This window comes from Frankliniella occidentalis, unplaced genomic scaffold (genome assembly GCF_000697945.3).
Source record: "Frankliniella occidentalis isolate FOCC.00 unplaced genomic scaffold, Focc_3.1 Scaffold14, whole genome shotgun sequence".
Taxonomy (NCBI): Eukaryota; Metazoa; Arthropoda; class Insecta; order Thysanoptera; family Thripidae; genus Frankliniella; species Frankliniella occidentalis.
The window spans coordinates 2,264,121-2,276,231 of record NW_026267144.1 but is presented as its reverse complement, the minus strand read 5'-3'; the positions used below and the strand labels follow the sequence as shown (position 1 = coordinate 2,276,231).

At 60.0% G+C, this 12,111-nt stretch overlaps 2 protein-coding genes across 3 annotated transcripts in view; one reads left to right on the top strand and one right to left on the bottom strand.

Moving 5' to 3' along the window:
* LOC113203528 (hippocampus abundant transcript 1 protein) overlaps positions 1 to 1,485 on the bottom strand; it is a 13,352-nt gene extending 11,867 nt beyond the window's left edge. Inside the window, exon 1 of one of the 2 annotated variants that reach the window (XM_026418274.2) lies at positions 623 to 1,485. In XM_026418274.2, coding sequence (XP_026274059.1) covers positions 623 to 703 — 81 coding nt within the window. In that variant the 5' untranslated portion in view covers positions 704 to 1,485. The remainder of the gene's footprint in view (positions 1 to 622) is intronic. The other variant, XM_026418275.2, reaches the window with a different exon arrangement.
* A 166-nt stretch (positions 1,486 to 1,651) lies between these two features.
* Positions 1,652 to 12,087, top strand: LOC113203440 (alpha-N-acetylglucosaminidase). Its single transcript, XM_052263740.1, has 12 exons — positions 1,652 to 1,990; positions 6,476 to 6,672; positions 7,730 to 7,911; positions 7,997 to 8,215; positions 8,578 to 8,739; positions 9,392 to 9,457; positions 9,538 to 9,601; positions 9,704 to 9,849; positions 10,134 to 10,215; positions 10,308 to 10,457; positions 10,559 to 10,701; positions 11,930 to 12,087. Exons 1-12 carry the CDS (start codon positions 1,876 to 1,878, stop codon positions 12,009 to 12,011), a joined length of 1,608 nt encoding a protein of 535 aa, XP_052119700.1. The 5' UTR covers positions 1,652 to 1,875; the 3' UTR covers positions 12,012 to 12,087.
* Positions 12,088 to 12,111: the final 24 nt, after the last annotated feature.

Below are 12,111 nucleotides of genomic sequence, written 5' to 3'. Positions count from 1 at the left end.
TTAGGAAAATGTGAATATAATGTTTATATTGGATCTCTTTTATTTAAAAAAAAACATACAAAAAACTTCAACAATAATCGGGAGCACTTGTTTGAAAACAACAGGAAATGACGATCGTAACAATGCTAGAAACGTAAATGCAACAAAAACAAAACCAAACAAAAATACAAAAGCAACTGTGTGCTTGAATAGTTGAGTACAAACAATTTCTCTGTTTATCAGTATTGACATGCATGTGAGAACAAACTTTCATGCAGCTTGACAGGGGGTCACAGGCACTGAACCAACAAAAGACAAGAAAGTGTAACCAACACTATTTTCTGGAAAGTTGGTCAAACGACAAACAAACGTCGATACGGTCAATACAAAAATACAGACAATAGAGGATACATTTTAAAATTAAGTAGTGTATACATATGAATCACGCACAGCCTAAATGTCTGTACCCGTGGTCATGGAGGCAGATTCGACAGCTTGCCTGATGTCACATTACTATGACATTTACCGACAGGAAGGGGAATATTAAGGAATGCCATAGGACTCTCTGGAGATGAAACCGCTCTTTTTTTAAACTAATGTTAACAAAAATACAGATTACGGAGGCCTGAAAGCCCAAACTCACCGTCATTACTCCGTCCTTTAGTATGGTCTTCCTACTTCTTATTATCATGCCTGCAACCTTTTTGGACACTTTTGTTGGCATATTCGTTGATGGTTGACATATAGTACCGTTATTTTTCTACACAAAACACACGGAAAATAAGTACACTTTGAATACAATGGGATTTGTTTTCCATTTTTGTCACATCGAGGAATCCATTACTGCCATAGCAGACTTGATCGAACTTCACTGCCACATGGATGTTTACTCAGCAGACGTTCGCGCGGCGGGCGCGTTCCACAGTGGGGCGCCAGTGCGCCGCTTGCTGCCGACCACAAAAGCGACCAGCGGAAGGGAACTGCGGAACTGCGCACCGCGTGCGTGGCGCGCGGACACGCAAGCGCGCGGGCGTAGCACGGCAAATGTCACAAATTATATATTGTAAAAACACGCATGTGTTTCGATGACATATTTTATTATTTGTCGGTGGCAGTCATATGGCCATACGGGCCACTGAAGTTTTGGCCATGACGCATAACTTAATCGATACTTCGAGCTGCTGAAGTGGACAGTAATCCAGCTGCTATTTGACGATCGCCTGAGCGGACCAGATAAGATTGGGTTGGGGAAGGTGGGAAAAGCAAAAACACCTAAACATAAAAATAATTCTACTTAGGATGTTTTCTAATTTTTTCAAATAATTGAAGGAACGCCGCCGTCCCCTTGCCTTCCGCATTTCGGTGATGCGTATTGGACAGCTATCGGGGAAGTACCGTCCCGTTCAACCTGCCTGCATATCAGTCGGCGACACTCGCCTAAGGGTAGTACCACAGCGCGATTATAAATGATACAAACGGGTATGAGTAGGGGCTATAGCCTAGCATAGGTGTAACATAGCTCAAGAGTTGAAACGGAATGACGTTCAGTGGTAGGGTTAGTAGTCTCTAGTTCGGGCTTTACTTGCGTGGGGGGGGGGGGGGCACTTGGCCCGCTCATCCATGAGAGCAGAAGAGGCATGAGTCCGCGCACTATCGGACACGACTGCCACAGGCCCCGCCCGCCCCACGCCCTGCACCTCCCTCCCGCCCCAGCATCCCTGCGCGCTGTACCGCGGCCGTTGGGGTGGTGCGGTGGTGCGCCAGCCGACTGGACACCGCTCGGGCGAGAGCCTGCCAGCCCAGCCCCAGCCCCAGCCCAGCAGTCTTCGCCGTGGCGAGCCGCCCGAAATGATCCCAGTCTGAGTACACAGTCGGTTTGCAGAGTTTCCGAGAGGCATGGCTGCCCTGGACGCGGCCCGCGCGGGCTCAGCCGCGCGACCTGCCCTCCACGTCGCCGCCCTGATCCTGGCCCTGGTCCTTGTCGGGGAGGCTGTGGAGCTCGACGACGACGGTGAGACCTGACCTGCTGTTCTCTGTGATCTAAGCCGCTGCCGATGCCCTCCCCCGGCCCGGCCCGGCCGCCGCGCGACTTCCCCCGCCGAGGCCGACCCGCGGCTCGCGCGGTCCTCGCGTTCTCTTATCACGCTCCGGCACGGCTCCGGAGGGGCCACAGAATCACGCGTCAGACCAGCTGCCGAGCCTGTCGCCGAGGCGGGAGGCGCTGGTGCCAGCTGGTGTGGTGTCTGATGTGGACCGCTCATTGAGCAGCTCCCTCGGCATATTGGCCGGCTCTGTTTGACCTTTGGCCGGGCCGCGCCGCGCCGCGCCGCGCCACGCCGCGCGCGCAGCCCGGCGGCCAGCGGTTTGGCTTGCTACGCTTGCTACCCGGGGCGCTCGGGCTCGGCCCATGCTCGGGCCAGGCCAGGCCCCTCCCGCGCGAACAGCACGCGCCTCCCCCTTCCCCCCCTCTCTCCCCTCGATTCCCTTCCGCCATTCCGCGGACTGCCGGCCGCCCCTCGGCGTCAACACCACCCCCCCCACCCCTGCAGCAAGGGACCCATTGAGTAACTTTGCGCCAAGACGCGCCACTTTGAACGCCCCTCCCCCTGCTCCTTCCACCACTACCAACCACCACCTCCTCCACCACCGCCACCACCACCCAAGCGACTACGAGCCAGACGACCCTGAAGGAGAGGGCAAGGCTCCGCAAAGGGCTGCGCCCGGAGAACGCACGTGTACCGGGAGAGTTCAATAATCTTACGGAAAGGTGCTATACCCGCACGAGGAGAGAGAACTCGTGCATGCGTTTTGCCAGCTTACAGGTGGATTGCAACGCAAATTGCCTACCCCTGCGGCGGTTGCCTGGCGTCCTAAAAGTCACGATGAAGGAGCGCCCGAAAAGCCGTGTCATCATCTCACCTCACAAAGGTGTGAGGCGCGTCCACACTGTTATTTCTGTTGATGGCTAACTGGCAAAAGCCACCAAAGGCACTGTGAAAGCCATCAAATAAGCCACCGCCGTTACGGCTTTACGTGTTCGTTGCCAACATCGTGCAATGCACCGCCAAGAGTCAAGTGAGCAAAGTTCAGGAAGTGGGCCGTATTTCGGACCATGCATCGTCGTTTAAATTTCCAGGCGTTGGTATCGTCTTCCGCGTCGTACGCGCGGGACAAGGCGGGGAATAGGGAGGGAGGGCGCGAGGGCGCGGGTACCGCGGCCGGCTCGGCGGCAAGCGTCCGCCTCTCGCTCTGTAGGGCTTCGCAGGGAGCAAGGCCGAGGCGCGGACCAGGTGAAGGGCGCGTGGTAGGATTGACCCCCAGAGCAGCGGCCGGCGGCGGCGGCCTGGCGGCGGCACCCGGGCCGGGCTTCGAAAGGGGAAATATAACACGTGTGGGTGGAGTACAACAAGGGACGAAGGGGGGATTCAACAACGCCTGCAATAAGGCTTCGGCCAGAAGTGAAAGGATCGCACTGTTAAACACGTTCTGTTGAAAAACGATCTTTTTAAGTATTACAAAAAAAAACAAAAAAACATTGTTGCTGGGCGAGAAATGTGGAAAATTTGCAAATTTTGGGGTGCGTAGTGCTGGGCGCGTGTGGGATAATCCAATTTCTCGTCCCCGTCTCGGGAAGTGTCGCTCGCTTCGCGGAGAGATGATACAAGAGGCATTGGGAGTTTAGTTTTGGTCCGCGGAACGTCAGCACTATTAGCAGGTGCGGCTGCGGCTGCCACAGGTCGGCGGGCGTGTTGCGTCGCATTGTCTCTTTGGACGGCTGACTCAGCGCCAGAATCGGAATCGTACCGGGGCGATGGAGCCGGTGCGGCTGGACTAGAGACGGGCACCACCGGGATGGGCACGGGCACGGCGACGCTGTGCTTCGGGAAGGATAGCCCCCCCCCCCTCCCTGTTCACCAGCCAGACAGTCGCACGCGAAGGCTTGCACACTGCATTCCATCCATGGCGCCTGCCGCGCGCCGGGTAGGCCGACCCGCCGAACAGCCGCGCGTGAAGAAGACGGCGACAGCGACGGCACAGCCCAGAGAAGAAACGACCGACGCGGCGGCGTTCTTCGACGACTGTCACGTTTCGCACTCGCGGGGGTCGCCCTTCCGCTAAAGAGTGTGAAATTGGCGTCTGTTAGCACGTGCGTTGGGCGCAGCCAGTGTGTACCGGCCAACGCCGGCTAACGCCGCAGCCCGTCGTACGCTCATGCTCGTGACGCCGCCGGGGAGGCACACACGTTGCACGCATCATGTGTTATCACCGAGCACACGCACACAAATCGGCGCGCGTTTACTATAGTCTCTTTGTCCCCATCCAGACCGGAGCCGAGGAATAGGATGATTGAAACAGCCGTCCGGTCCGAGTCTGGCGTGTTGTGGGTGACCGGGCGGCCTTCACGAGCGTTGCGCTCGTCGCGCGGCCGGCACTTCCACGACCGCTTCAGGTTTTACAGATTATACCTCCGCATCCGCAGCGATGATGTTCGCGGAGTGGAGCGGCGCGGCGCGGTTCGGTTCTTAATTCCAAGTGGGTATTTATGGCCGGTATGGGAGTGGAAGAGGCGAAAGGTCGTTAGGAGAGCGAGTCTGAGCGAGTCTGCGCCACTCGGTACAGCTCGGGCAGAAGAGATGATACGCTCCCGAGAAGAAAATCGACCGACCCGCAGATAATGTTCTTCATTTATTTTTATTTTTGCTCTCGCAGCGACGCGACGAGGAGGCCCTCAACGCGGTGTCTCGTGAGCTGCACGCGTCTCGACGCGCGTCGGGAGCGGCGAGCCGAGGGAGAGCACAGCCCGCTGCTGCAGACACCACCCCGTGAGCGGAATGTAAACACCCCGCGCCTCCCACCCCCCTCCTCCATCCCTCTCTTTCTCCCCCCTCCCTCCTCTCTTTTAATGCGCGCTGCTCGCTGCTCGCTCCTCTCCCTCTCTCTCTCTCTCCCCTCTCCTCTCGCACCCTGCCCTGCCCAACCCCCACATACCGCGGGTCGATACCAGAGAGGGCCCAGCTCTCTGCTCTGCAGAGGAGGAGGAGGCAGAGGGAGCGCGCGCGTGTGAGAGACAGACAGAGAGAGCGCGAGAGAGAGACAGAGAGAGGGGGGGATGGGTGTAAGTGGGGTCTGCTCAGCACTACAGCAGAATGCCAGATCGAATCTTTACAAGAGAAGCAGTATCGAAAGTCTCCCGTGGTGGCCCAGGCGGCTCTGCGGGGTGGTGACCGTGACAGGATAAGGGCTCTCAGCAGTCGAGATTGCCATGGAGTATTATCGAATCGCAGGTGCCATGCGGCCGCCGCCGGCGCTCGCGGGTCGCCGTCGCGGCCGGCGGCAAAGTGGCCGGCTGGCTCGATCTAGCCGGGCGGCCTGCCTCTGGCGAGCGATCAGGATCTCAGGCCTTCGAGTGGCGCTTGACCTTTCACAGACTGTCTTCAGCATCCGGCCCCGGCCCATCTGCGTGGTGAGGCTGCGCCTTCTGTGTGAGAGGCCGCCCACGCCCTGCAGGAGGGCCCAGCGCGGAACGGCGCCCGGCGTCACGTCCACACCGCTGGGGTGGAGGAGAGGAAAGGATCACCAGGAGAGGATAACATGCTGGCGCGTGTCCGGGGGGAACGGGGGGGACGCAGAACCGGGAGACGCTTCCGTGGGGGGAGGAGGAAAAGAGCGGGAGGGGGAGGGGGGATTTGTTGTTGTGGGCGATGATGTCAGTCATGTCCTTAGCGCGACGAGCTCTCTCGCAGAGGTGAGTTCGGACGGTCGCCGCTCTCTGGGCGGGGTCGGGCGGGCTGTGGCGCGGGTTCGCGATTCGCGGTGAGTGACGTCACGCCCCGCCATGCCCCGCCACGCCCCGCCACTCCCCGCCACGCCCCGCCTCACTGACTATCGGGGAAGTCCGCGCGCGGCTCGGATAAGATAAGGTCCGCGGCCCTCTCGCCGGCAGTAGAGCCCACCAGCCCGGCCGATGCCTCACCCACTTCACAGTACTCGTTACGATTCCGTCCCTCTCTTTACCGGCTCACATGCGGCGAGGGGTTAACGAGAGATAATGGCCTGTGTAACATCGGGGGCTGGCGGGGCTGGCGGGGCTGGCGGGGCTGGTGGGGCTGGTGGGGCTGGCGCGGGGCTGGCGGGGCTGGTGGGGCAGGCAGGGCCCTCACGCGCGGAACTGGTTTGGCGTTTGGACTGCCGGACGCCCACTCGGCGGAAGGCGGTGTTAAAGGCGTCGCCGTACCCTTCTACGCACGCTTCTTCTCACCTGTGCCGGGTCACGCGCCACGCCCGCTGCAGCGCAGCCGTGCCCACCATACCCCGCTTCACCCCGCCCCCACCCCACCCCGTCCACGTGACGTGACCCCGCTCCGCTACTGCAGCAGCTGAGCTACACGCACCCAACGGCACGAACAATACATGTCGGGGGAAGAGGGGGGAATACCCACTCGGCGCACATCCAATATTACAGCATTGTTTTTTGTTTTGTTTTGGTTTCTCGCAGTGCACCGCGTGCCGCACGGCGTGCCCCCGCACGCCCGCCACCTGTTCGATGCGGTGCGCAGCCGCGCCCCGGCCCGCGAGCAGAGCCTGGCGGTGCAGGCGCTGCTGGGAAGGCTGCTGCCGCGGCGGGCGCACCTGTTCGGCGTGGCCGTGGAGCCGGACGGTGCTCCCCCGCACGCCCACAGGGACACCTTCAGGGTGAGCATCGACGTCGACAACAAGTTAAAGGGTCTTTGTGATCATCCTCGCCCGGTTTCTGCCATGCCGTCACGAAACAGCCAAGTTCGGCCTCAGCCTGTGCAAGCTCTCATAGCGCCTGACGGGTAGGCAACATCTTGCCTGCAGTGCGTGAGTGTACTGCGGGTTTGCCTACCCCGAGTCTCGCAGGCGCCGTGCTCCGTGTCCCTCCTGAGGAAAGCGGGCGTCCTTTCTTGGCGGTCTCTTTGGTCGGTGTCCAGGCCAGGCCGCGTCCGGGCGCTGGGCGAGCCGTCCCGGCCGTCACGCGTGTCGTGCGGGCTGCCAGGGCCGCGGGCGGGACGCGGGCGGCACGCCACTTATTGCAGAGCCGGACCCTAAAGGACACGGCCGGGCCGGGCACGGCGGGGTCGGGAGGGTAGGTTAGTTCGGGGCCCTGTGTGCCCCCGGCCGGGCCTGCCGGGCCTGCTGGCTGGCGTGCTGCCCGCGACCGGCCGCCCTGCCCCGCCCCGCCCCGCCCGGCCGGATTGGATAATGCATACGCCACACATTGGATCGATGCCCAGCCCAGTACTACAGCCCAGAGGCAGAACGGACAGCGGTCAGCCCGTCGAAGTCGCGTATCTCTGAGAGAGAGAGAGAGAGAGAGAGAGAGAGAGAGAGAGAGAGAGAGAGAGAGAGGGGGGATGGGTTGTGGGGGAGGGGGAGGGGTACAAGGCCTGCCTACACAAAGGTCGGCGTCCGTTCCGGATCGTGCTGGAACAAGATGAGCGGCCCGGTTAAAGACAACAGGCGTATCGACTTTTGAAAGGACGTGATGAGAGGGGGACATAATTGATGTGTATACGTGAGCGGCCGCTGGAATTTTTTAAGTAAATATTTTACATCGGCCTTCCGTTTCGACGACGTTCCCCGATCTGCGACGCCCCGCGACCCGCGGCGCCATATGGCTCGCTCCTCAATAAATCTCGCCAAATCCGTCGGAGGCGAAGGGACCAATAAAGTGGAGGGCGCGGGGCTGGTGGCTGGTGCTCTACGGGCGTGTGATTGCCAACCGCAGGTGGTGAAGGAGCCCGGCCGCGCGTACGTCAACATCACGGGCAACAGCGGGGTGGCCGCGGCCTGGGGGCTGCACCACTACCTGACGCAGGTGTGCGGCTGCCACGTGTCCTGGGACTACGACCAGCTCGCCCTGCCGGACCCGCTGCCAGACGTCAACATGACGGTCACGGCCGTCGACAGGTGGGGCCTGCGCGTGTGTGCTCACTGCTCACTGCACGCGGCGGCAGAGCCCTAGTGACGGCCGCCCTCCTCCCCCTTGATGCAGGTACCGCTACTACCAGAACGTGTGCACGGTGAGCTACTCGTTCGTGTGGTGGGACTGGGCGCGCTGGGAGCGCGAGCTGGACTGGATGGCGCTCAACGGCATCAACATGGCGCTGGCCTTCACCGGCCAGGAGGCCGTCTGGCAGCGCGTCTACTCGCAGCTGGGCCTGTCCAAGGAGGACGTGGACCACCACTTCACCGGACCCGCCTTCCTCGCCTGGTGAGTGAGCGCAGGGCGGCCGACGGCGCAGGGCGACCGGACGGATATCCTTATCCGTCATGCAAATGTTCCCGCACCCACGCGGGGAGCCCTGCATGCAGCCGGCGGCGCAGCAGCCACCTTGGGTGGGACCTACTATGATAAGCCGACGTGTGTGCGCACGCGGGGCCCCGGCGGCCACGGACCCCGCATGACGCCCGCACACATGCGGGCCAGACTGTTGGCATAAAAACACGTAAAAGTCGTAGCCACTTAAAACAATAAATGGGGATGGGGACCGTGAACAGAGAGTTTGCGGGAATCCGTCCTTCAGGAGCTGCTGTTTTCTGCAAAGATAATAAGCATGAAAATCTGACCCGCAGGCAGCGCATGGGCAACGTCCGCGGCTGGGCCGGGCCGCTGTCCGCCTCCTGGCACGCGCACTCGCGCCTGCTGCAGCACCGCATCCTGGACCGCATGCGCGCGCTCGGCATCGTCGCCGTGCTGCCCGCCTTCGCCGGCCACGTGCCCAGGGGCTTCCAGAGGTCAGCGCTCACCATCCGCACGCGGGCGGGCTCGCTTAGCTTGCCTGACTAGGGATCGTCCAGAAAGTACGTCCGTTTCTCTCAGACGAGCTCTCAGATTCATTCAGCAAATGACGGGACCGCGGTGCCTGCGAGACTCGGGGTAGGCCACCCCGGAGTACACACATGCACTGCAGGGACGATGTTGCCTACCCATCAAGCGCTACGAGTAGCAGAAGTGAGGCGAGCAAAGGCTAAACTTGGAAGTTTCGTACCAGCCTGCGAGACTCGGGATAGGCTACCCCGGAGTACACACATGCACTGCAGGGACGATGTTGCCTACCCATCAAGCGCTACGAGTAGCAGAAGTGAGGCGAGCAAAGGCTAAACTTGGAAGTTTCGTACCAGCCTGCGAGACTCGGGATAGGCTACCCCGGAGTACACACATGCACTGCAGGGACGATGTTGCCTACCCATCAAGCGCTACGAGTAGCAGTAGTGAGGCGAGCAAAGGCTATATAACCTTGGAAGTTTCGTACCAGCGGACGTACTTTTTTTTTTGATGATCCCTTAGGGGAATGTGCGAGTAGGCAAACGCCCGCGTTACGGAGGAATGTTGTACAGTACAGTGAGCGGGCTTAATCAGCCACCTGTTATGTATATTACATTGCAGACTGTTTCCCAACTCGACAACCACCCCGCTGCAGAGGTGGAATCGCTTCCCGGACGAGTACTGCTGGTGAGTGTGCACCCAACGGCTCCCATCGCCGACCAGCCCACCGTCTCACGTCTCACGTCACCCTTCTGTCGCGTTTGCAGCCCGCTCCTGCTGGACCCCACGGACCCCGTCTTCCACAGGGTGGGCACTCTCTTCATGAGGGAGGTACGCATCCCACAGACGCCTTGATTTTGTTTCGCACGAAGTGTTCCATACTTTCCCTGCTATACCCCCGTTTCCTTCTCTTTTTGTTTCACCCGACAATAGCTGATAGCCGAGTTCGGCACGGACCACATCTACAACAGCGACACCTTTAACGAGATGCAGCCGTCGGACGGCCGGCCCGAGTACCTCGCCCGGGTGGGCCGCGCCGTGTACGACTCCCTGGTCGACGTGGACCCCGAGGCTGTCTGGTTGGTTCCGCGGCGGCCGGCGGCCGAGCCGGGTTTCTCATCGGCGTCCTTCCCCCGACTCATACAGGGGTGGTCCACAGGCACCTTCCTTTATTTAGCTTTATACTGTACCGCATGCAGGCGTGCGGAGGGTTTGCATACTCACACGGAGCCGTAAGGCACTGTGGTGAGCGACGGTATGCAAGCCCGCCCGCACTCTTGCATGCGGCACACAGTAAGCAAAATAAAGGAAGGGGCCTACCGAACACTCTGTACGTCCCTGCGTTCGTCTATCCTTTTTGCAGGATGATTCAGAACTGGCTGTTCGTCCACGACGCGTTTTGGACCGAGCCTAGGGCCAAGGCGCTGCTCACCTCGGTGCCGACGGTAAGGCTGCTGGGCGGTCCCCGCCCTGCACCGCGGACGACCACGTCACGAACACGTGACTTATGCCTGGCTCACACGCGTGACCTGCACAGGGCCGGATGTTGGTGTTGGACCTCATGGCGGAGCTGCTGCCGCAGTACCGCCGCTTCCCCTCGTACTACGGCCAGCCGTTCGTGTGGTGCATGCTGCACAACTTTGGCGGCACCCTCGGGATGTACGGCGCCTCCAACTACGTCAACAGGGTGAGCCCGGCGAGATATGGCCGTGGTACCGCGGCGCGGCTGCCGCCCGCTGCGAGGCGACCTGCGATGACCTGTCGACCTGTCACTGTCCCTCTCCGCAGAACGTGTTCGAGGCGCGGGCCCTGGCCAACAGCACCATGGTCGGCACCGGGCTCACCATGGAGGGCACCGGCCAGAACTACGTCATGTACGACCTGGCCAACGAGCTGGCGTGGCGCGCCAAGCCCGCCAACCTCACCGAGTGGTGAGTACCTTACTCCGCGCGCGCCACCGGCTCACCTGGTGACGTCATCAGCGTAGCGCGGTGGGACGGGACCGGCGGGACGCGTCCCAGCCAGACAGCCGCGGGCGGGACGCGGGACGCGGGTCGTCGCCCGGCCAGCAGCATGTGCTCTGCCACGTTGTGCTCACCACCACCCAGCCAAACGTCAGCCACCACCCCCTTCTTCCCCACCAGGTTCTCGCGGTACGCAGCCAGGCGCTACGGCGCATACCACCCCGCCGCGGATGGGTGCTGGCAGCTGCTCAAGGTGATACACCCACTCCACTCTACGACGCCTACAGTCAGGTGGAACACAGTCGTCAAAGGCCTTCCAATGATCCTCTTTTGACGTCAAAATGACCCCTGAATCTAACCACTGAACACGGCATATTTTGACGAACGTGCTCCACCTGGGGGGCACACCCTCCCTTCTACTGTCGGACTGAGGGCCTCCCCATGGCGCCTCTCGATCAAGGTACTGGGCGCAGTCCGAAGTTAGTTGTGTCATCTACGTTCCTCCTCGCAGGCGAGCGTGTACACTTTCAACGAGACATGGAAAAATCACGGCAAATACATTGTCGTGCGTCACCCAAACTTGCGTCTGAAGGCTTTGGTATCTAATCGATTTTTATTTTTGTATAAGCATGACATGAGCACATGGCATGGTAACTCGTAGATGGGAGTGAACTTGAGAAAATTACTCTCTCCTTGTGGACAGCAATAATGTAGTTTGTACCAGGTGGTTGATTCACCCCACCCACATTACTAGATTCATATATTATACCACACGTTCGCGTGCTGAAGATATACAGTCTACTTGGGTGTAGGTGGGGCAAATCAGCCACTTGATATTCATCGTTGGGAAGTAAATCAAAATCGTGAATTATTATTGACTCAAGTCGTTCGTGTCGTGTTGTGAAGTTTTGAAGTAGATGCTTGGTCGATGGTATACGGTAGAGACATGAGAGTTGAGCGGAGTTCAGAGTGAGGAATAAGTCGATAAGCCAACACAGTTCTCCCCTCTGAATCACGAAAATCCAGCACACTCCCGTGTCCCGTGTCCCTAGCTAGTCACTCAACCCTGTATTTTTAGTCACGGGCCGAACAATCTTTTGTGCCCTGACCGTGGGCGGTCCGTTCCACGCTCGACCCCTCCTGTATTGTCTCCCTCCCCGTGTTGCCTGACTGCATGCTGTACTCTCGTGTCCAGGGCAGCGTGTACAACAACCAGGACACGCTATACACCAACCACGGCCGGTACGCCCTCATCCTGCACCCGTCTCTCGACCTAGAGGACCCCGTAAGTATGGTGCTGGCTGGCTGCCGAGCTGCATCATTGCACCTCATGAGGTTTGGGGAAGGTTTGGGTAAGGTGGGGAGGTGAGGGGAGGG

What these genes read in the sequence shown, in the direction of transcription:
- LOC113203440 (XM_052263740.1), top strand. Translation starts at nt 1,876, where the DNA reads ATGGCTGCCCTGGACGCGGCCCGCGCGGGCTCAGCCGCGCGACCTGCC. An exon ending in GGACCCGCCTTCCTCGCCTG is followed by an intron (nt 8,216 to 8,577) that starts GTGAGTGAGCGC and finishes TCTGACCCGCAG; the next exon opens with GCAGCGCATGGGCAACGTCC. An exon ending in TTCCCGGACGAGTACTGCTG is followed by an intron (nt 9,458 to 9,537) that starts GTGAGTGTGCAC and finishes TCGCGTTTGCAG; the next exon opens with CCCGCTCCTGCTGGACCCCA.